This window comes from Dermochelys coriacea, chromosome 12 (genome assembly GCF_009764565.3).
Source record: "Dermochelys coriacea isolate rDerCor1 chromosome 12, rDerCor1.pri.v4, whole genome shotgun sequence".
In the NCBI taxonomy this organism is placed as follows: Eukaryota; Metazoa; Chordata; order Testudines; family Dermochelyidae; genus Dermochelys; species Dermochelys coriacea.
In genome coordinates this window covers 9,058,493-9,083,484 of record NC_050079.1, presented here as the reverse complement: position 1 = coordinate 9,083,484, position 24,992 = coordinate 9,058,493, and the positions used below count along the sequence as shown (strand labels likewise).

Here is a 24,992-nt window from a genome sequence, read left to right as displayed (position 1 = left end):
ACAGTGATAAGATCAATTCTATTTGGCTTTGCAGTAGCATATACTAAATTCCTGCAAATCTGATAGCTAAATTTGCAGACAGTACAAAATTATTCAAGATAATTAACTCCAAAGCCGAATGCAAAGAGTTACAAAGGGATCTCACTAAACTGGGTGACTGTGCAACAAAATAGCAAATTAAATTCAGTGCTGATAAATGGAAAGTAATGCACTTGGAAAACATAATCCCAACAATACACACAAAATTAGCTGTTACTACTCAAGAAAGATCTTGGAGACATTGTGGATAGTCTTCTGAAAACATCTATTCAATCTGCAGCATTTCCCTCCCAACCCCCCCCCCCAAAAAAAACAAAGTTAGGAGCAATTAGGAAAGGGATAGATAAGGTAATAAATAGAATGCCACTCTATACATTCATGGTATGCCTATACCCAAAATACTGTTTATAGTTCTGGTCACCCAATCTCAAAAAAAAAATATATTAGAATTGGAAAAAATACAGAGAACAGCAACAAACATGATTAGGGTTATGGAACAGCTTCCATCTGAGGAGAGATTAAAAAGACTGGGACTCTTCTTAGAAAAAGAGGACTGAGGGCAGGGATATGAGAGAGATCTACAATATCATGAATGGTATGGAGAAAGTGAAGAAGGAAGTGTTATTTACTCTACACAATACAAGAATCAGGGGTCCCCCAATGAAGTGAATAGGATGCAGGTTTAAAACAAACCATAAGAAAGCACTTCCTCATATGATGCACAATCAACCTGTGGAACTCGTTGCCAGGGATGTTGTGAAGGCCAGAAGTACAAGTGAGTTAAAAAAAATTACATAAGACATGGCAAATAGGTCCATAAACCGCTATTAGCCAAGATGTTCAGGGTCACAATCCTACGCTCAGGGTCTCCCTAAATCTCTGACTGCTGGAAACTGGGACTGGACAACAGAGGATGGATCACTTTATGAATTAACCTGTTCTGTGCATTCCCTCTGAAGTATTTGGCACAGGCAACTGGGCTAGAAGTACCATTGGTCTGACCTAGTATGGCCATTCTTAAGTTCTTAGTTCACCACTTTAAAAATTCATTCCAAGGAAACAAAGTTAAAAACAAAATCATGGAAGTAAACAGAATTGTTTATTTTTGGAATAGGCAAAAACAGACTTCAGTTTGCTATGTTACAAGAAAAAATGCCTCATTCAGTTATGAGCCAGAATCAATATTTTTCAGTAAGAGCCAAACTCAATTCATCTTGTTCACCAGAAAAGCCAGTACCTAGCCTTCCCCCGCTGCTCCCTGCCCAAAATGTGTTTTTTAAGAACTTTTGCAGGCTTCCACACTACAGTAGAATAGGTTTGCAAAATACAAACATGATACTATCAACTTGAACTCCAGTTAATTTCAAAATATGAGTTAAAAGAAACTTCAGGTACCACATTTGACCCCGAGTAAGTCCTTTGAGAATTTTTGTGCTTTTGCAATCGGATTTTCCTATTTATACTGATGTGGGAAAACCCAAAAAGACTACTTTATGAAGTATTTCCTCGTCTTTCAGTTTTTTTTAATGTTAATAGTTACTTGTAACAAAAGAAGGTTGAAAACAGATAGTGTGAGTTTTGAGTTGAGGAAGTCCCTTTAAGAACCTTTCTAAAAAGAGAGTTATTAGAAAACTAAAGTACAGAAAAGTTACCCAGCCCCGGGGGAAGTCCAAGAGTACATACGCTGTCTGACCCAAAGCCCATGGTCAATGGAAAAGTCCCATTAACTACAATGGCTTTGGATCAGGCCCCTATAGCCTACATAGTATAGAGAAACATATCCATTAAGCATTGTTTTTAAAGTGTTCTTCCTATACTGTGAAACCATACATTTAAAAAAACAAAAAACAAAAAAAAACCCCAGGAAAATTTATCAGTGACCTCTCAAACAAGTTTTCTGAGATGAAAGATGTAACCTAAAACACTAATAGAGTACCACTGTGCCATTAAGGAACTTTAGTCTGTGGATCAACCATTTCAGAACAGCGAAACAGGCAAAGTCAGCAAGTATTATTTATTCTTTATAATTTTGTGGTGGTGAAAGTCAAGCACAAATGTCTAGTAGAAGAACAAGAGCAAGCACTTCATATGAATTGCCAACCTGAGCCCTGACAAGGGAATGTGCTCAGAGAGAAATTTTCATTAGTCTCAAAGATAACTTGCTAGTTAAGGTTTGTAATTTTAATGTAGTCCCAAAAGGTGTGTCTACTGTATATTAAAAACTAACAAATTTCAGTTGTTCCTAAGCATTTTATTATGAAGAAGTGGGCTTCTGCCCTCCAACATAAATGAAAGTTAATAGAAGGAAAGAACCAAGTATTACCCCACATACCTTTCCCCAAAAAATATAAAAAATATTTTAAAACAAGTTACAATTAAATTTAAACAATCCCTTAGAGAAATTCAGACTTCATCTTAATAATTTTCATTGGTATTTTTTATAACTAACTCTACTATGCATTGAACTGTGGAACATTAAGAATTTCGAACAATACACAGTTTATATTAAAAGCCCACAGACAATGCACATAAAAATCTTTGAATTGCAACAATTTCCTTCTTACCTTGCCTGCCTCTCTTTCAAAGTCAACATATTCCCGGGTCGGTGTCTGTCGCTGCTCCCCCTGCCAGCTGGCCGGAAAAAACTGGAGAGACAGATTGGTTCCTGTGGCCACAAAAGCCTTTTAGAAAAATCAATACAAACAGGATCAGGGAGCAAGACATTACATAAATTATGCAGGCAGTCATTTATTTTTACATCAGTTTATGTCTTAAGCCAAGCAGCATAGAGAATACTTAAAGTCAAAAACATGCACTCATCATTTTTCTTAAGTATTAAGTTACAAACATCTGATTCCATTTTGACAACATTTGCCATTGGCTGCTTCGGATATAAAATACAACATGGAATCAATACTTTCTTTCAAATCAGTTTTTGCTGACATTAGAATCTGTTACTTCAGAATTCTGTCAGGAAATCCCGTACCAACAACTCAGTACCAAAACCTACTAAAGAAGTGCTTACATGTTGTAAAAAGTAGCATTTTTCCCAGTTAGAAGAACTTTCAGAAGAAAGTGAGCTGCAGAGACTTGTTACTGGGAGCACAGATTTTGAACAAAAAAATCCTATCTGTTTTTCACAGATATATAAATCCAGGAGGCATATTACCTGAGATCTAAAGACAAAAATGCAAGGAAAATATTTATTTATCCTTATTTTGCATGTGACAGACAGGTGAGCGAACGCACCATCAATGTACCCCTCCATATACTATATAATATTACGCTGTCAAGTTGTGAAATCTAATTGCCACCATAGCTAGTGTGTGAGTGAGCAAACATTTCAGAGAAATCCAGATTAGTAGATGTTCCATGTATGAGAAATCTCTCTCAAAAACTCTTGAAGGTACATTAACTTAACCTTATCAGAAATGAGTATCCCTGTATTCAAAAAAACCATGACCTTCAACTGAAAATAAAGTTTCATTTTCATTCATAAGAAGTTTAGAGTCATGCATATCACAGCAATTCAAACAGGGAAAGAGAGCTCCAACTTGCACAGCTGGGAGGGGGAAACAATGTGGGTAGAAGTAGAATTCTGATTCACTGTTTCAGTTATGCTATAGTACAGTGTGTAAATATGCACACACGGATACACACTTATACCAGAACATACCGTTAAAATACAGTTATATCAAATAGAATGTCTTGTAATCAAATTTCTGGACTGACTACCATTATTCACTTAAAATTTAAAAGAATACTAATCCAGAAAACAGTTTATTCATAAAAATGCAGCTCAAAATAAGCTGAATTTATGGAGATGATTTATTGAGAGAAGCATAAAATAGATGTTTCCTCTAAGCCAGTGGTTCTCAAAGCCGATCCGCCGCTTGTTCAGGGAAAGCCCCGGCGCGCTGGACCGGTTTGTTTACCTGCCGCATCCACAGGTTCGCCGCTCCAGGGTAATGGGGGCTGCGGGAAGCAGCATGGGCCGAGGGATGTGCTGTCCGCCCTTCCTGCAGCCCCCATTGACTTGGAGCGGCAAACCACGGACAGTGGGAGTCCCGATCGGCTGAACCTGCAAACGCGGCAGGTAAACAAACCGATCCGGCACACCAGGGGCTTTCCCTGAACAAGCGGCGGACCAGCTTTGAGAACCACTGCTCTAAGCAACACAGAATTCAGCAACTTAGTGGTAATAAAAAAAAAAAAAATCACTCTACTGCACTATCACTTAAAATATAGTTCGCTCTGCATCATTTTGTACAAGTCATTGTAGTAGAACAGTGTCACAGGATCAATATCTCTCACATTGAAAATGAAACCTGCTTTGCCCTGACATTTTTGTAGCAGAAGGAGACTAATATCCTGTGATTAGGTTTTAGCTATTGACTTTCTCTTATAAGCAGTTTTTGAGCATTCCCATTAAGCTAACACAGACAGTCATTAAAATTGACGACAGCGGTCATTAGTATCAAGGTGATATTGCACCAGTATATTAATCTGTTTAGAATACAAAACATATAAAGAAAAACATTTTAAACAGTATAAATGTGTAGTAAAAAGCTAGACAGGAGTGTAACTTAAGGATGTACTCCATCAACAGGTTCCCCTAACATGTAAACCATAAGAATAGAACTAGAGCCATTGTCATCAGAACTCTGGTGGAGCTTCCTTGCATTACATCATTTTCCCACTTTGTAGTTTTTTGTTTGCTCATATGTAAATACAATATTTTGAAAAACAATTTTCTAGATTTAAACACTGTTCTGAATCAACAATGCAGTACCACCAACATGGCCAAGCAGCTTTACTACCATCCTCTCAGCTAAAAATGCTTTAAAAACTAAGGCTGTTATTAAAAACAAACATGTACACGCTAATATAAAACATTGAAAGGGCTGACCCAGCTGAATTTTGCAGCTTTCCAGACTGCACAAGTTTCTGAAGGCCCATGGATGCTAGCTCTGCACTAATATATTCTATTCAGGGAAAAGTCAACCTAGCATGCAGCACCAAGAGAAGAAATTGTTACATGTATCCAGGAAATCATAGAAAAGCTTGAAGATGGGGAAAAGAATAGAAAAGATGACAGAAAATATGAATGCACGCCAACGCCCACTGGAACTGTGCAGCCTTAGTCTATAGGCCAGATACAGACCATCTAAAAATACTGAGACTTTTACCATGTGAATTTTTAGCAGCACTGTGTTCCATACCCCCAATGAATTATATTAGATCAATAGTTCATGTACAAAATCCAATAGCCCATCTAACGTATCATGTAAACGTGGCTGTTATTGCCACGTTTCCCCAACCCACACACATACACACCCATTCACCCCCTATTGTGTGTAGGCTGGAGATGCCTCTCCTATTCTCCCAATCAGCAGATATGCATGTCTGACTACTATCGGTATGTATGTAAAAAATCAGAGATGTATTGACCATCCATCATCATTAGTGTTTTGTAGGGAGCTAGCAAGCTACAGTCCCATAAACCCTATTTCTGGCTTTCTGGTTGAGCTCTAGAAAGGAGAGAGAGGTGCCTGTCAATAAAGGGCTTTTCAAGTTATTCCCACATTGATTAGATATCAGCCATGGAAGGAATTCCAGTCTTCCATCCTCATCAGGATTTCATTCCCATGAGTTTGACTGCCATAAATGACAGAGCAAGTGAAAACCTGATGGTCATGTAACATCTAAACCGATATTACGCAGTCACAACAAAGAGGAGGAACAGGCCACCACATCAGCACTCCAAGATACCAAGGTTATAGAGCGACTTCAAAATAGGACAGACTTTCTGCAGGTCAGGCAGCCAGCGGTTGTTTTAGTTTGGATATGGCCCTTTAAAGCTCTTGGCTTTTGTCACAGTGTTCAACATTAAAAAAAAAAAAAATTTCCATTTGAACTTAAAAGATTTACCATAAAAGATTTATAGGTGATTATAAAATATGTATACGCAAGAGACCAAGACTATTTAAATCTATCCAGAAAAATATGCTTAACACAGGGTTTGGGGGGTTTTAAGTTTCAAAAGTAGTTTTATGGATCAATAGACTGTAAAGGTTATTGGTTACATTTATTTTTCTTTTCCAAAGGGCTTTTCATTACTTAATAGACGAGAAGAACTTGTTCAGAACCATTCTGGTTAACTGAGTATTTATGTACAGTGAGTGTGTCAGGGGAGTTATTGCACATGCACAACCACCACTTCTGGAAGATTATTGTGGCTGTAGGTAGGCTCTCTCCTCAAAATACTCAAAACAATATACCACTGATAATTTAAGACTACATCTCAGTAATGACTTGTTTGATTTTAAAAAATTGTTCATGACATGATCACTTTGATCTGAAGTTAGAGAACAGTGACCTTTGTATGACGCATTTATGTCGTAACTCCATCTTTATATTACTTTTAGACTACTTCTGGACACACTGCCATCACAAGGAACAAACCTTCCTAGGTAGAGATGAGAATAAATTCTTTATCTGTAGCAAATCATCTACATAACTTTTTTTTACTGAATTAATTGGTTAGTTTTTAAGAACTTTGATCATACAATACCCTCACTTTCTAAATGGACGTGTAACAAGCAATCAGTCTTACTGGACCAAACCAGATGTCTTAGGTCAAGAAAAGAAGAAGCCATTTCCTAGTATTATAATAGACTGAAAAACTGTGTGTAACAGGCATCACTGGAGATTTTAAGGGGCAGAGCTCTGGCAAGGAGAGATGGCAGGCATAGAAATGAGATGGTGAAGAGACAGTAATTTCCCATTTTACAAAAACAACTCTTCACAAACCATATTAGCTGTAACTAATTATAAGCTTAGATCTGAAGTTTTCAGTGAAGTGGTCGGTTACAGATGTATACTGTGCATTGTCACCGGTCCAGGAACCTTAAAAGCTAGTAAAAATTTATGTTTTTCTCCATCCATAATTGTTTTCAACAGTAAACTTTTTAAAATTAAAAAAACAAACAAACAAACAAAAAAAACATGCTCAGTGACACAGTAATTTAAACAAACTCAAGAGATTTCCTACCCAAGGGTTTGAATATCTATTTTTTTTTCTACAGATTTTCTATAAACTTTGCTCACTTAAAATACACTCTAGCTGTATTAGACAACTGCTGAAAATGGATGATAATTAGTATAATAGGAATCTGCTATATTAGAATACTCCCCTCTTCTATTCACAAAGTAAATATAGTAACTTATTGTAATCATTTGTGTAAAGGTATATTCCACTATGTACACTGTGCATAAAAAAATCCCTAGTTTTTCTATGTAGTAATGTAGGTTTACGATAAGCATATGGAAGTCTTTTATTAAGCCAAATATATGCCACAACAAATGAAAATTCTTACAAATATCAAAAATCAGGTAAATCCTCATCTCACTTGAAATAAACCCTTAACGAAGAGGAAAACTCTGCCACCATTTTCATTTAAAAAAAAATAAAAAATCGGTGACTTTTCAATATGAATGTTTTAAGGAACTGTACAAATAACCACATCACTAACAAGCACGCTACAAAATACAGATCTTATTCAAGAAGCATCAAGCAGAAATAAATCAGGAAATAAATTCTAGTCACTTTTTGACTACATGGAGCCATATGAATCTTCTCTTTTATTTCATGGATCATAGTGGTCTACTAGTACCATCACCAAGAAAAAATCCAATATTTCAAATGTTAAAGTTTAGTTTGAAATGTGCCTTATTTGGTTTAGAAAAGATTTACTCTATTTCAAAGAGCTTTTGGTGACTGCATTTTTTCCCCCCCATTTTAAATTTCAGTATATCAAGGTTATTTACTAACTCATTTTAACCAAATGATAGGCTAGAGTTCAGAACAATTTCATATTAGTCTTATTTATTCCTGGAAGTCACCACTTCCTTGACAAAAGAATTTAAAGTTGAAATAAGTAGCTTATAATTTCAATATATGCAATGGCGAAGGAAGAACTGCCAATATACTCTCATAGATCATTTTGTTGGCTATAAAGTACTTTTTCACATACATAACACTACTTTTAAATCCTAATGTAAAAGATACATATGTTTTTATTCCTCTAGTAATAGCAGCATTAGCTATTACTATTAGGCAAAAAAAGTTTTCTAAAATTATCTTTTATAGAAACAAATACTGATATATGGAGAATATTAAATGTTAATGAAAATGCATCTTCCCTTTCTTTTCTAGAGTACAGCTATAACTAAAGCTTTCCGCAACTGGGTGCTACACTTTAGAAGCACAACCACTGTATGTTCCAATGCAAGGCCCATTCCCTAGGGGACAGATAAGTAAATAACTGTTTAAATCAACATTTGATGCATTTATATTATAGTACTTATTTTTAAATAAATCACGGGATACTTTGTAAACAGGTCACAGAATACATATTATGAATCCTACATACTGAAGCTGATAGTTTCTACAAAACATCCCTCAAACAGCATCCACTCTGCCCCACCCAACCATGAGAGTTTTAAATCAATGACTTTAAGAGTTAAAGGTTTCAGAGTGGTAGCTGCATTAGTCTGCATCAGCAAAAACAAGGAGTCCCTGTGGCACCTTAGAGACTAACAAATTAATATGGGCATAAGCTTTTGTGGGCTAACGCCCACTTCATCAGCAGATGCATGGAGTGAAAAATACAGTCAGCAGTATGTATATATGTATGGATGGATTTATGTGCTATAATATATATACCGCTGACTGTATTTTTCACTCCATGCATCTGATGAAGTGGGTCTTAGCCCACGGAAAGCTTATGTCCAAACAAATGTGCTAGTCTCCAAGGGGCCACAAGGACTCCTCGCTGTTTTTCCTCTTCCTTAAAGTAGTTTTGAAACGTTACTACACATTTTAGTTCAGCTGCTGGAGAGAAAGACGCACGTATTTCTGTAAAGAAGTGGACCGCTGGTTTAACTTGGTTTTCAGTTTCCCTTTTTTATGCCCTATAAAGTGAAAACGCGGTTGTCCCAACACTTTTGCTGGCAGCAACAGCAGTGAGTTACACAGCGGGGGGGGGGGGGTTACGCAGCCTACAGAGGTGGTGGTGGTGGGGTTGCTAAATTTGGGGATTCAGCGCCCGGCCGCGCCAACAGCAGGCGAGTTACATCAACAACCGCTGAACCTGGAGCTCTCCCGCTCCGGGCGCTGGAGCGGGGCAGGCAATAAGGAAGTCGCTCCTGCCGCGGCCGCGTTCCGCGTCCGCAGCTTTGTTTCGCAGGCGGCGGGCGCTAGGCAGCGGGCCGGGCTCGCCGCAGTTCCGGGTTGCTCACGCGGGTGGCGGGGTCCGTGCGGCGCACGGGGGGCCAAGCGAGCGGCCCAGGTGGACCGGGAGGGTGCGGGCGGCGCGGCACTTACGATCTCGGAGCGGCCGTCCCTGCAGGCGTTCTGGAACCGGGCCTGCCGCTCCTCGTGGGGTCTGTCCCTGAAGCCGGTGTATTTAATCTGCGGGGCACAGGAGGCAAATCAGAGGCGGAATCCCGCCCGGCCGCGAGAGATAAGGGGAGGCGGAGTGCGGCGAGAGCCCCGCGGGCGGGCGGGCGCCACCGGCCCGGGACGGGGCGACGCTGGCAGCGGCTGCCCGCCGGGCTCCCCGCGGCGGATGCGGCTCCCCCGGGGGGGGGGTTCCCCCCCCCCTCACCTCGCACTCGCGGCTCAGCTTCCTGAAGAACTCCTCGTTCTCGAACTTGCTCCGCTGGTCGGGGACAACCCGCGGCATGGTGGGGCCGCCGCTGCCTCCCCAGCCCCGGCGGCTCGCCCCGCTGCCCTTTGTTCGCGGAGCCCCCCCCGACCCGACCCGACCCGACCCGACGGCTCCCAGCGCCCCCTCCCCCGGCCGCGCCGCCTCGCGCCCAGTGCAGCAGCAGCAGCAACCGCCAGAGCTCGCGCCGCCCGCCGCCGCCGCCGCGCGTCTCGAGCCCCCTCCCCCCCGACTTCCTCCCCGGCTCGTAAACTCCGGCCAAACAGCCGCACCATTCACAACTCCGGGCTGATGCCCGCCGCGCATGCGCGGCGCGAGCTGGGGGCTCGCGCTGCCGCCCCTCCCTGGCGGGCGTCTGGGCGGGCGTGAGTCACCGCCCCCGCGTGGACCTCGGGAGCGGGGCCGTCGCCCCTCGCGCAGCCCCGTCTCGCCGGCTTCCGGCTGAGCCCCCCCCCCCGCAGGACGGCCGAGAGCTGCCGCCCTCCGACTCCCGGCCGCGCTCCTGCCCGGGCGCGCGGGGATCGGTCACGCTCCGCTCCCCCGCGGGAGGGAGCTGGCGCCTCGGGGCTGGGCAGCGCTGGGGCCTTGGCTGCCCCGTGCCAAGCCCTGCGGGTGCTCTGGCTTGGCAGCCTCCAGCAGGGCGTTCAAAATCGGCTCAGGTACTGCACCTGCCCCAGAGTCCCTCTGCAGCGCTGGGTGGGGGGAGGGTGTTAATCACCCCCCCCCCCCACACACACACACTGGTTTTCTCTGGGCTGTGGTGTTGGGTCGGGAAAAAACACCCTCCCAGGCAAGAGAAGCGCCTGCAGGGGAAAGGGCTGCCCGATCTGTTCCCTCTCCTCCCGTGAAAGGAACTTTTGTGACTCCTACCAACAACAGATTAAAACAAAGCAGAAAGGGATCGTTAAATGGACCGTGGCCTTGGCAAAAACAATCTCTTTGGAAACAATATGATGGCCTGGATCCCACAACCAAACAATCTACTTGTGCGATCACCTTTATTTCAAGATCCCAAATCAAAACAGCTTTTGAGCTACGCTGCTCAGGGACCTCCACCTAGCTGAGGTGACGCAGGCAAAGTGGGGTTTCGCCAAAACTTTCAAGAGGGGTCACTCATTTTGAATGCCCAAGGTGGGACCCTGTAGGCCCAATTTTCAGAGGGGCCATGCACCCACAACTTCAGTTAAACGGAATGGGAGCTGCAGCTGCTCTGTACCCTTGAAAATCAGGTCCAAGATGTTTCCGGTTGGCCACTCAAACACCAAGGCATCTAATCTTAATTTTTTTTTAATTGGCTGTTAATGTCTGAATCAGTTCTTGTTCAAAGCACAGTGCTAAATCCTGAGTCCGAATCCTTGGCTCTTACGTATTATTACCCACATGTATTTGCACAGTCAGTCCCTAATTTAATCAAAGAGTGCCTGAGAATGTATGTCAGAGCTCCCTAGCTTCTCTACTAGTGAAATATTTTGAATGAGCACTAAGATTTTTCTATGAATAAAAGGAAAATGCTATCTTTGTAGTTACTGATTGTGTTGAATATATGGGGTGGGATCCACACAGGTACTTAGGTGCTTAAGTCCCATTTTTCCCTTCACCTTGATCTACAAAACTCATGCTGAATCCTGGGGGTGCCTAACCTCACAGCCTAAGTTTCTGCCTCTGGGCATGTGCACTGCTGCCTCGTTCTAGGCATCTGGAGACCTCTCTCCCACCTAAGGCAGGTCTACCCTACAGCCCGGATTGACATTCTGAGATAGATTCACCAGTGGTCGATATAGCAGGTCTACTGAAGGCCCGCCAAATCAACAGCAGATCCCTCTCCAGTCGACCCCTGAACGCTACCCCCGACGAGAAGAGTAAAGTAAATCGACAGGAGATTTTCTCCCGTTGACCCCCCCCCCCGGCGGTGTAGACCCCGCGGTAACTCAGCCTAAGGTACGTTGACTCCAGCTATGTTATTCACGTAGCTGGAGTTGCATAGCATAGGTCGACTTACCACAGTAGGGTAGACATAGCTTGAGCCCCAGAGCAATTCACAAGCCAGGGAAAGATAGTCATTTGGCCACCTAACTCGCAGGGCCTAATCCACTAGGCAGCTTCTGAACACACCTACTGGATCAGGTCCCATTCAAAATCCCGACAGAAAAAGAGTTGTCACCATCCACTTTATAACTTTATCCCCATTGTTAGAACCCTCACTTGGACTGTGGAAAACTTAGGCTCAATCTCTCCTTTGGCCCAATGACTGTTCCACTGTAAATACTTAAGTAGTTAGGCCACAACCCTATATCAGAATAGTTCACAGAGTATTCTCCTGATAGCATTTGAACAGGGGTCTCCCACATTTCTCCCCCCGGCAGAGAAGGGGAGATTGAACCTGGGTCTCCCATATCCTAGGAAAGTGCTTTAAGCGGTGGGCTAAATGTTAGGAGATGGGCAATGGCATCCCCATCCCATTTTGTGGAGTGCCTAACTCAGTCCTCCAAGAAATCGCTTAAGCTCCCAAGCCACCTGACTCCAGGAGGTGGGATCCCGTTTAAACAGAGCTAGGAGCCTTCTTGCAGCCAGGAAACTTAGGTGCCTATTTCTGAGAGAGGGGCAGGGCTTAGCCCACACCCTTCTCCTCAGCATCTCCCATTGGTTAGCTTAGGCAGCTCCCCACCTAGCACGCTGACGGATTGCACTCTGAGGTGCCTGTCTCTCCCCATTCATTGTATAGAGTGCCTAAGCCCCTAACATGGCTTTGCGGTTCACAATGTTGCCCCAGTGATTTCCAGGTGAGATGATGCTCAGCGTTGCAATGCATAAGTCCCTTCGTGGATCCCATCCACAGTATCTTACATAAATGTAAGAATATGTAGACATTCCTGATTAGTACATTTACCAACCGATATTTGACCATTTCTATTTCAGCAGCCTTTCTATTAAAGTTATAGCTAGGCTTGTCAGAACTCAATTTTGATTTATTTATAATATTGATGAATACTATTGATGTTTGTTTAAGCATTTTTTCCAATTTTTATCCACTTACATTTTCACTGTTGGGGGGGGAGGGGGTCAGACCATAATTATTCAACAACAGTAGACAGCAAGATTTGTAAAGTTAAAGCTTTATAACCATTAAAACACAAATTGTGAACTTGATGGCAAAATATATAAAGTAAGTATCCTTAATCAAACTCTAAGAAGTTCCTAAGTGACATTTTTCTTACTTTTCCTGTTTGTAAATTTCAATTATTATCAATGGAAATATTTGTCCATTTGTGTGTGTATGGTGAAATTAACATTTGCTGACATTTACCAATAAAAATTTAATCCTTCCAAGCCTAGTTAAAGCATATTAAATATATAGATCCCTTGGTAAGGAAATGAGGTTTTATAGTCTCCTAGTAACATGTTCTTAACTTTACATATACTCATGCAAATTAAGAAAGAGCAAAGTTAAGCCTGGATGGGAGTCATGATTTGCATGCAGTCCTTGTAAATTAAGGAGGAACAGGTGATATGAACAAAGTGGCTGTATCCCTTAATTGTTTGGGGGGGTTGCAGTAGAAGAATTATTCTATGGAAAGTTTAATACATTTTCGACTTTCTACATACTTACAACTTTACTAATAATCTTTTTATTAATTTCTTATTTTTAGTATGACTGTACCTTTTCCCATAACAATTTTCTATGTCTATCCTGTTTAAAGGTTATATGACAACAAAATAATTGGACCAACTTCTATTGGTGGAAGGGACAAGCTTTCGAGCTTCACAGAGCTCCTCCTCAGGTCTGGAGAAGCTAAACAGTGTGTCCAAGCTAAATACAAGGTATACCCTGTAAATACCTTTTATCTTGGACTCTCTGGTTACCTTCTCCATATCTGAAGAAAAGCATTGGTCCAATAAAAGATATTACCTCACCCACTTTCTCTCATATCCTGGGACCAACATAGCTACAACAACACTGCAAACAACAAAATAATTGACAAATATTTGTTATTATTTCTTCTAGTTATGGTCAAAGTGAAGAGAAACTATATTTTGATTGATGTAATAATAAAATAATGATAATGAATAGTTATACTCAAATTAGTACTTCTTAAAGTAAGTGAATTTCTAAGGCAGGCAAAACATATTTAAAGGACCAAAGAAAAAGGTTATATACATGTCTCTCAGCAGGATCAACAGCATCTGCTAACAGGGTGGCCTCACAAGAGAACTGCCAGTTTTTTACAGTAGCGATCCAGCTGCTTCCTGATTGTCAGTAATCCTTCACCACTTACTTTTACCTCCCCCAATTTATGTCCCTCTCCCAAACTTAACATTGCCTCCGAATAAACTTTCAAAAAATATATGCCAGGTCAAAACAAATTTGATTACTGGATATGAAACCCTTAAATAAGAAATGGGAATTTATAATCACCTAACAATTTGTTATTTTCACCTTGGCACATATTTTTCAAAATTTTATTTGGAGGCAAAGTTAAGTTTGACTGATTTCTTCCCTACCACCCTTTACATGTCGCTTGTCTTCTTTAAGTTTTCATCCTCTCTTCTCTGCAATGTTTTTGTTTAAATAAAACTAGGCAGTAATATTAGTGGACTGCTCACAACAAAACAAAACAAAACACCGTCTCCCCTTTGTTGCCTCCGTTACTCTTAATACAGAAACAGGGCAGGAAAGTCCCCTGACAACTACTGATTGTGAAACACTGGCACAAAATAACATCCATTACTCCAGGCATTTTTTCTTTGTCTTTAAGATGAGCTGATATTTTAAAATTCACTTCTACTCTGAAAAATGACACCTTCTTACTCAACAGATCTGGTTCCTCTTTATAAAAGCAGATAAGACTCTTAACAGTGATAAAACTACGTTTTTCTGTTTTTACTTTAGGGCACTGCAGAACTATCAGCAAAGAATGAGCTAGATTTGGTTTCTTCTTGTGCATAACCAATATGATTGCTTCCTAAGTTTCTGTCAGTGACACCTGTGCAAATCTTTTGAAGACCCTGGGGTTGCACAGGTGTCACTGAAGGTCTAATTTGGACTGCAAATTCTTTTGGTGTTGATTCACAAGTTAAGAATTGAGCCTGCCTGTTAGCTCTGTAATGGAGTGTGCATTCAGAAAGTAGAAATAATTGAGCATCAATAAACATGTTGCTTTTACAGTCACTTTTCAGAGCAGAACTGCTTTTCAAAGTAACTTTTATAGATTTTTAAGGTATATGAATAACTTGAATTATGATGGCACTTTAATATTTACAGAGAGGTTATTTCTGAGCAAGGGAATTTTATTCAAATTAGAGGTTGTATATATGCTGTGGTTACTAAATTCTCTTCCACAAAGAATGCCTTCATTCCTTAGGTTGCAGTTACTGATGAGCATTATTTGAAGTGCAAGGTACAGGTGCTGTGCCCCTTTTTATCTAAATTTCATGTATTGTGTACATTAATCAGCAAGATGTCTGTGTACACTAAACTATTGATGTGTGTCATTTGGAGCATAATCAAATACTGCTGGTATGCATATACAAGCCAATCGCAGTTCAATTAATATAACAGACTATTTGAAAGATATAATCATGAGCACTAAGTGTGAAATTCAGTCCATTCACATAAAGCCCTAGTGATCGAGTTCTCTCCTGTACCCCTAGCCAGCCATTTCTACACACGTACAGCTGGTGCTCCCTCTGTAGCCCCTTCACACTAGTTGAGTAGGGAATTGTAGATCCAGTGACCCCATGAAAACCGTGGATCCAAAGCCTCTTCCTTTGACTTCCCCCCAAACCATTCCAGCCCACTTCCAAAGTGCTCTTCTGTGCCAACCCAGCATCAGCTAAATCTATCCTGTGGTCCAAAGACCCCCTACATAACTCTGATGGGGATCTTAAGTGGTACAAAGGGCCTTGGTCTAGTCTTCTGTACCAGGGTGAATTTCAGTCTGCTAGAATATATATATCTAATGAATCAAAGCAACTGCTTTGTAAAGAAAAAGTTATTTTTATTTAAAAATATATGTGCACCATATCTCTCACCAAATCAGAGCCTGCATAGTTTGTTATAGCTAGATGGGAGGTAGTGTTTCCTAGTGGACAGAGCACTGGAATGGCATGCAGGAGACCTGGGTTCTACTTTGCCATTGGCCTACTGTATGACTGTGGGTAAGTTATTTCCTTCCCTGTGCCTCAGTTTTTCTTTCTGTAAAATGGCTATAATGATACTGACCTCCTTTGTATAAGAGTGAGGTGGTGTTATTATTTTAATAAACTTCTCAGACATTCTTTTACCAGTAATTATATGGTTTAAAAAAGTTAAGGACAGGTAGAGGCACAAAAAGCTACATTTTTATATCCAGTAGCATTAAGTTTGTGCTGCTACAAAGAGGGGCCCTGATTAGTGAACTAGGCAATACCATAGGCAAACAACCCATCATAAAAACAACAAGAGGTCTGGTGGCACCTTAAAGACTAATAGATTTATTTGGGCATAAGCTTTCGTGGGTAAAAAACCCACTTCTTCAGATGCATGGCGTATTCTTCAGATACCGGACTCCTCATTGTTTTTGTGGATACAAACTAACACAGCTACCCCTCTGATACTTTGAACCCATCATAATAAGTTGGAAGTCAGTTCAGATTCTTTCAATTAGCAAAGGGAATGTAGACATTTTTCTAGAAACCAGCATGGAATGCAGACTTCAGAACATCAGAACCAATTATTCATTTGATGATGCAGTGTGGATTGAATTATACAATTAAAGAATTAAACAGATATTCCCAGAGGGCTACCTGACTTTTTCATACCTATTTATTATTAAAAACATGATTTGCATGATCCTACACCATTTATGTACAGTTAGACAATGGAACCATGTGATCTGCCTATTGAAAAAGCTTTTCCTTTTAAAGGTTGTGGCATAAACTGAGAAAAGGAAGAACATCCAGAGTCTTGTTTCTAAAACTCACAAGAACATCATTTTAACAGGGCAAAAGGAATAATTCACACATGCCTGCATACATAAAAAAATCAGTATTTAGAAAAATGATAATAATCTTGTCATTGTCAACATTATTTGTATTTGTATTTGTATTTTCTTTGAAGGGAGGATGCTCTGGTACAGATAATCACTAAGAATCTATTCATGTACTCAGGAAAAGAGAAATATTAACCGCTTAACATAAATATTCATATTACATCTAATATACGAAGCATAAAAGTGCCATACAAATTGGAGACTGTGACCCACAGAACTTACAGTTTAAACTGTGCCAGGACTTTTTAAAATAAAGACTTTCAAGCAGTGAGAAAAATGGACCAGATCCTCAGTCCCAATATAGCCCCTTTAGGATGTCCTGACAGTTCAGAGGGGCTGTAAAGCTGCCCTAACCCGGCATGGAGGAATCTGTGGGTGGCATAAAGTTGGCATAACCAGGAGGACTGCCTGGAGTGTGGTCAGAGTAGGGCTCCAGCAGTGCCCATCTGATGTTACAGTCCCCTTGGAGTCTATTACCAGCCAGAACCAGTTAGAGCTGGGAGTGGGAGTGGAAGTAACAACTCCTGGCCAGTCTCGGAATGAGGGCGTGGGCCCTACACCAAGCAGGTTGTCTGGATTTGAGGATTAAGGACATTAACTCCATTCCCTGAAAGGACAATGGGTGTAAAATAGGATTAACTCCATGTCAATTACTTGAGTTACAGTGGTGTCAAGCTAGAGACTCAAATCCAATGAATGTAATCAAATATCCCATCATTGCAGTCGTCTTGAGAAAATATCATCCTGAACACAGCACAGCTTAGAAACAGGAGTTATTCTATTTTAGCCCTACTTGCATTGACAGTTTTGAGGTATTTCAAAAGTCATCAGTGAGGGGGAGAAACCATAGATCCTGTCTTGCCAGGAAAAGGGTGGTCAGTGGGCTGCCATAAATTTAGACATCTGGACAGGTTCCAGGACAGCAGAAGGTCCACATTTCATCAGGGCTGGGTAGTCTGCCAGCTACATAGGCCCTACAGCAGGCAAGTCTGCTCTCTCTAAATATGCTTGGGAGAAGCTAAATATAGTTTCTGCAATTTCAAGTCTCAGCCTTTAGATTCCTATACTAGCTAGATTTAAATGTAACAACACTTCCATTTAGTTATTTTTTATTTATGTTTATCTTATGTCTCTTCCTCTGGGTTGTTAATATCAGTGTATCATTAATATAACTCTAAAAATATTCTGTGCTTTGACTTTGTTGATCCAAACTAAACTTGTGGCTAACATCTGAGAGGGACGAGAGAGAAAGAGGTTGTGTGTATAAATCACATGTATCAGGTCCTAAAATCACTCATCTCTCCTCCTGCATGACCAGAAGAGAACATTTTCAAGTCCAAGATGTGTGAGCCAAACATTTGGAGGAGCCAGCTACTATCAGAGTGCTAAATTGAGATGGCAGGGGAGAGTGAAAGTTACAGCGGAAACTAACGAATAGGGCCTGATTCTGATCTCTCATGTTTAAACTCATGAAACAGCACTGGTTTCAATGTTAGCCATCGTTACTCCATTTAACCCAATAAATTACACTTAATTCACACCACTGTCAGATCAGAATCAGGCCCACAGATTATGACCTGTGTGCAGTCACTACTCTCTAGTTCTCAAATTGAGATAGGAAACAAGGGTGTTTTCACAGTGACAGCATGTGCAAACACTCCCCTTTCTATTGTGTTTGATACTGTGATGTTTGTACTAAGTGACAGCATAAGGCAAATAACTGTAAAGAGGAAAAACTACAAATTTGCATGTATAGAAATAAGACATTTTAGCTATACAGTATATTTAGTAAACAAACATTTTCAGCTTGTGTGCCTTCAAATAACTCTTAAATGATAACTTATTAGAATGAACAACAACAGCAGTCTTGTTCAAACAACATTAAACGCACTTCTTTTCTCATTTTCAAGAAGTTTTTAATCTTCATGTGATTTATTATTTGGGGGTTGAACAAGATATCAATCCGGAGCTTCTAGAATCTATAATACATCAGAGTCACACATTGCTTGTATTGCAACCTATACAAAGGAAAACAATACAGAGATTATTTTTGGTGGCATAGCATTTCTCTATTAATGATATACTCACTACATCAGTTAATTGAAAGATTACAAGCGACATCATTCTTAAAACAGGTAGTGTACAGAATTATGGCTACTCTCAGTATGAGTTTTCAGATTCTGAAGAGATTATTCATGTCAACTCCATCTAAAATTCTCTCCTCTTAAGCTATGTCTACATGACAACCTATGTCGGCAAAATTTATGTCGCTTAGGGGTGTGCATATTCCACCTCTGGGCACCTAGGGGTGGAATATTCACCCACACCAACATAAGCGTTGTGTGCACAGCGCTAGGTCTGGGGAAGAAAGTCTCGTGGGACATCTGCACGGCTGCAGTACTGTATGAATAGGCATGGCCTTAGGGATCCAACACTGAACAGCTATTGTATTTAAGGAGCTGTGGTAGCTGCATCATAGTTAAGGTTGAAGATAACTTCCCACTATAATATGAATTTTTAAACTTTTCCGATGCTCAGCTTTCTCCCAGCCCCAACCCAATTCCTCTTAAAATGGCACATGCTGGATCTCAGCCTAGGTGTTTTTCTGGGAAGTTTGGCAAAAAAACAAAAAGGAGTATTAAAATATGGGGGGGAGGGGTTTGAAATTTTACATCTTTTAAAAATACAAAAAGAGAAACTGAGATTTCCAAAGCTGACTAGGGGATATAGAAACACAACTCCCATTAACATCCACAGGAGTTGCGTGTAGAAGTCTCTGAGTTGGCTTGGGAGAGATCATCTTGAATGTGAGGAAGTGAATATTTTCCTACTGCCATATAATTGTCTCCGCATCACCATCACTTCACCTGATTGAATGTACATCCAACTTTAAAGTTGCCCCACAAAAATCAGCAAAAAACTCAAATTACAAATTAATAGATTATAAAATCAAATTTTTACTTTGGAGTCCACATAGCACTAACATATAATTACCTTGCTCAATAAAAAACTGTTATACAGCATAGTTATTAAAAATAAAATCTTGCAGTGTCTACATACACTTCCATAAACCTACAAGTCCACACAGTCAACTCGCTTCATAACACCAATCGATTTACTTTATTTATTTATCATTTGTATTACAAGAGGCCCCAAGTGAGACCAACACCCCATTATGCTTGAAGCTGAATTAACACATAGGAAAAGACAGTCCCCTGCCCCAAAAAGTGTATTATCTAATTACACATTCAGGGCTCATACAGGAAGTCTGTGGCAAAGTCAAAACTGAACTCGGATCTCTTGAATCCAAGTCCACATTTATCTATTTATAAAAGATATTCTTCATCAACACATTGTACTGCAAGCAAACTCACAGAACTCTGACCAGAGGGACTATATACCTTTAGCAATATTTACTGCACATTCTACAAACAGTATATAAAAGAATGCTGTTGCTGAAATGGAGATTCTTTATCTAGTTCCACCTGACTTACATCAGTACTGAGAGAGTAAAGAAAAGCTCATTCCTTGGGTGTGTATCTGCCTTTCCGCCCTCCCTCCCCTTATTTTAATATAGTGCTGCAGTTTTGTTCTCACTGATTTTTTCCTTTGAGAATTTGGAAGTGATTTCAAATTTGGAATTTGGAAGTGGGGAGTGGTAGTCTCTTTATTCTCAGACTTTTTTCTCTGTTGCTGCAGTTGTTTATCTGTATTGAATGTAAATGACTATGGTCCCAAACCGGGAACTGGATCCAAGTGGGCAGAGTGTGTGTTGCACCAACACAAAGTTCCCATTAACTTCAATGTGGCTCTGGGAGAGCACAAGAGTCCATCCATGCAGATCTGATTGCAAGATCAAGGTCTAATTGTGTACTCACAATATTCTACCTTTCTTTGCTTATGTCCAAAGGCAGATTCCCCAGTGCACCCTGCCATAAGATTTTTTCTTCCTTTAGGATTATAACCTCTAATCTGCCTTTTTGTGCTTAGCTCCCCCCTCCAGGATTATGTTTCCTAAAGGAAGGGAGGAAATGTAGAAAAATTCATATCAATTGGCATTACTACAGCACTACAAGGAGGGATAAATGATGACAGGAGTAGGGATTTACCCTCCCACCCTTCACCTTTCAGTTGCCTTGCTGGTCTATTTTGGCCATTCAGCTTTCGGGAAAGTCCAATTATGCTAGAAATTGACACTCTAAATAAACTGGGGGGCACTTCAAAAGTTTCGCAAGAAAGAATTCTAGTGGCTATTCAAACCCTACAATCTAAATTTTATTCATATGAATCAAAGTCGGATCTGGTTTCATCAGAGATTCTAGCTCTCGAACAAAGAACCTCAACTGCTGAGTAAAAGCATGTGAAAATTCTGTGAGGAAAGAAGAAAAGGAGTACAGGTGGCACCTTAGAGACTAACAAATTTATTAGAGCATAAGCTTTCGTGAGCTACAGCTCACTTCATCGGATGCATTTGGTGGAAAAAACAGAGGAGAGATTTATATACACACACACAGAGAACATGAAACAATGGGTTTATCATACACACTGTAAGGAGAGTGATCACTTAAGATAAGCCATCTGGCTTATCTTAAGTGATCACTCTCCTTACAGTGTGTATGATAAACCCATTGTTTCATGTTCTCTGTGTGTGTGTATATAAATCTCTCCTCTGTTTTTTCCACCAAATGCATCCGATGAAGTGAGCTGTAGCTCACGAAAGCTTATGCTCTAATAAATTTGTTAGTCTCTAAGGTGCCACCGGTACTCCTTTTCTTTTTGCGAATACAGACTAACACGGCTGCTACTCTGAAACCTGTGAGGAAAGAGTAATGCAGCTCAGATCAAAATGAGGCCCCCTCATTAATAAAAGGTATCACTTCTCTATACAGAAATGTTGAGTTTTATAGAAGACTATAATATCTACAAACATAAATACTGTAACTCAATGCTAGTAGAATCACACCTGAATCTGTCTCATGAGAAGTAACTCAATGTGTCTTGTCCTCAAAAATTCATGCATTGGAGAAAAAAGAACAGTTTTATCGTTTCCCCCATTAAGATAGTTAAGATACATACATATGTATAGTATTATAGTCCTAACAGCAGGTGGCAGAACTTTCAGCAGGTTTTCTTCTGAAACTTGCTGATAGCTGTATTGCTCATTACAGTTTATTTTCCCATAGGAAAGGCTGTAGGTACCTGAAAAGTTTAGTATCCCAGGGAAGTCAATTCCCAATGAATGTATGAAGATGGGAGAAATCTGTTTCTTCCCCACTAGAAAAATTCCTGGCCATTTCAGTCTATGAATTATTTGCAGTCCATCAGGCATAAAGCTACTACTGGCTACCCCTGTTGACTACATCAAAATAAAACTAGCACCCTTCATTTTTGGTTTTTATTTTATTTAATTTGTCCCGGGAATTTATCAGTGTTTATTACTACAACAACAAAACCAGGTGAAAGTCAGTGCAAAAAATCGTAATAATTTTTCTGGTTAAATATCACGGTTTATTTTGGTGGACGGAAGGACAGGGTGGAAAAGTATCCAGGAGATGAATGCTCTGATGAATGGAATTCACTGTGGCTTGCTGCAGAACTAAAACACAACTCCAAACACAATGCCACCTCTGAGTTTCAGAAAACAATATCTCTAATCCCCAAATAAAACGTTTCATTTGAATAAAAAGTTTACTGTCGTAGACTTGTTTCAGAGTAGCAGCCGTGTTAGTCTGTATTCGCAAAAAGAAAAGGAGTACTTGTGGCACCTTAGAGACTAACAAATTTATTTGAGCATAAGCTTTCGTGAGCTACAGCTCACTTCATCTTATGCTCAAATAAATTTGTTAGTCTCTAAGATGCCACAAGTACTCCTTTTCTTGTTGTAGACTTGTAAATGTTTATAGGCTAATAGTTCTATTTAATAATTGGGCCACACCATTTGCAGTGCATACATTCAACTTCATCCTTTTCTCCTGTTTTTGTTTTCTCAAAAAACTTCAAATACTTCCTTGTGTTCTGGAATATATTCTAATACACATTTTCGTTTTCTTCCCATGTTAGTGTGTCAGATCTTTAAACCATTATCTGCTAGCAGTTTGAAATGTGGTGGGCATGAGATTCACAATATGTTCAGATGTGCACGCATTTCAGAGCTTGCCTGCATGCCTGTTTGTTTATTGGGTGTATCTTCTAGACTAATACATAGATGTACTTCACCAGGCAGCTTTGTATATACAAACAGAGAAATGTGTTATTGTAATACATCTTTCTCATGCAAGGCATTGTATTTTCTCAATAAAACAAGTTATTTTTTATACATTTGAATGATACAAAAGTAGGCTGAAAATAGGAAAAAAACAAATAATGCTTTTTTGTAAAGCCCGGGATTTTTTTCTGTAAAAATCGGTTTAAACTGAAAATGAAGGGGCTTAGATATAATTAAAGCTGGATGACTCAGTCTCCTCTTTTGATCAGTGCTGAAACTTCAGATTCCCACACCAAGCTACAAAAATACTGTAAGAGCTAATCATAGTATACTGTGAGCCCATTTATCCTTCTAAGTACAGCATAAGTAACAACAACATCCTTAGAGAGAATATCTAATAAGAGACAGGTAGCTCCTTGGGGTACACCACCCAGCAACTCATCCCTTTCACATGTCTACCAGGATGCACACCAGCTGGTTCACATAACTTTTCAAGTAAATGTCTCTGTCTGTTTTTCTTTTTTTTCCTTTCCTTTCCTTTAATGCTTCCGTCGGTTTCTTTTTATCCCCTCTATCTCTTTGTTACCTCACTTCCCTGCCATTCTCTGACATTTCACCCTGCTTTATAATAGCACTTCTTCCTCTCTCCACTTTCACTTTCCAGGCCTCCCAAATGTCACTGATCCCAGCTGAAACACCACTCACAGCCAGGGCTGCAGGGAATGTGCAAGGTTCTTCCTACAGCTCCTGCTTGTGGTTATTAGAGGCTGCTGCTATGCAAAACTTGGGATTCCACATGGTCCTTCTCACCCTATCTTCACTCAGTAGGCCTCTCGGGGTATGTCTACACTGCAATTGGGATGGGATGTGCAGGCATACTGAGGTAGCTCTGATCAAGCTACCTCTCTAAAAATAGCAGTGTAGCCATCCAAGGACATACCAACGATCCTGGGCAGGATTGTATTCAGGTGTGTAGCTCATGCCGGGGCTTGTGTCACTGCAGCTACACTGCTCTTTTTAGCAAGCTAGCTCAATCAAAGCTAGGCCTCGTCTACACTACAAACGTAGGTCGATGGAAGCCACGTTAAGTCGATCTAATCATGTATGTGTCTACATTACCAAGTCCCTTATGCTGACCTAAATATGCCTGTAAACAGGTTTCAGAGTAGCAGCCGTGTTAGTCTGTATTTGCAAAAAAGAAAAGGAGTACTTGTGGCACCTTAGAGACTAACAAATTTATTAGAGCATAAGCTTTCGTGAGCTACAGCTCACTTCATCGAATTTTGTATTCCACTTCTGCGAGAGGTGTAGCGCTTGATTCAACATCCATGGATTGACATGAGGATAATGTAGACACTGTGTTGTGTAATTCAAATGAATTGGCCTGCATTAGGCTCCTCTGTGACCACTCTGGAGAGCACTTTCAACTTCACTGAATGGCAGCCAGGTACACAGGAAACAGCCCCTCCCCTGTTAAAGCCCTGGGAACTTTTGAATGTTCATTTCTTTTTTGATGAAATGAAACAAATGAAAGGGGGGAAGGATAGCTCAGTGGTTTGAGCATTGACCTGCTAAACCCAGGGTTGTGAGTTCAATCCTTGAGGGGGCCAATTAGAGATCTGGGGCAAAAATTGGGGATTGGTCCTGCTTTGAGCAGGGGGTTGGACTAGATGACCTCCTGAGGTCCCTTCCAACCCTGATATTCTATGATCAGCATGGAGAGTTCACCAACACAGCTGATCATGGACACTCAAGGCTGCAAACCCCTCCAGCATGGAGTACACAGAAGGTGTGGATCTTATCGCTGTGTGGGGAGAAGAGTCCGTGCAGGCAGAGCTCTGATCCAGCAGAAGAAATGTGACATCTATGCCAAGATCACGCAGGGCATGGGGGAGAAGGGCTACACCAGGGGCACGCATCAGTGCCATATGAAAATAAAAGAGCTTCGGCAAGTATTCCCGAAGACCAGGGTGGCAAACAGTCATTCTG

At 40.7% G+C, this 24,992-nt stretch overlaps 1 protein-coding gene across 6 annotated transcripts in view; it reads right to left on the bottom strand.

Moving 5' to 3' along the window:
* The window catches only part of CBFB (core-binding factor subunit beta), a 64,502-nt gene extending 50,522 nt beyond the window's left edge, over positions 1 to 13,980 (bottom strand). For 2 of the 6 annotated variants that reach the window (XM_038368667.2, XM_043494825.1), the window contains exons 1-3: positions 9,711 to 9,989; positions 9,428 to 9,514; positions 2,604 to 2,720 (exon numbers count right to left, since the gene is read on the bottom strand). In XM_038368667.2, coding sequence (XP_038224595.1) covers positions 2,604 to 2,720; positions 9,428 to 9,514; positions 9,711 to 9,788 — 282 coding nt within the window. In that variant the 5' untranslated portion in view covers positions 9,789 to 9,989. Of the gene's footprint in view, positions 1 to 2,603; positions 2,721 to 3,064; positions 3,323 to 9,427; positions 9,515 to 9,710; positions 9,990 to 13,926 lie in introns of those variants that run through there. The other 4 variants (XM_038368664.2, XM_038368663.2, XM_043494826.1 and 1 more) reach the window with 3 other exon arrangements.
* Between the last annotated feature and the right edge of the window lie 11,012 nt (positions 13,981 to 24,992).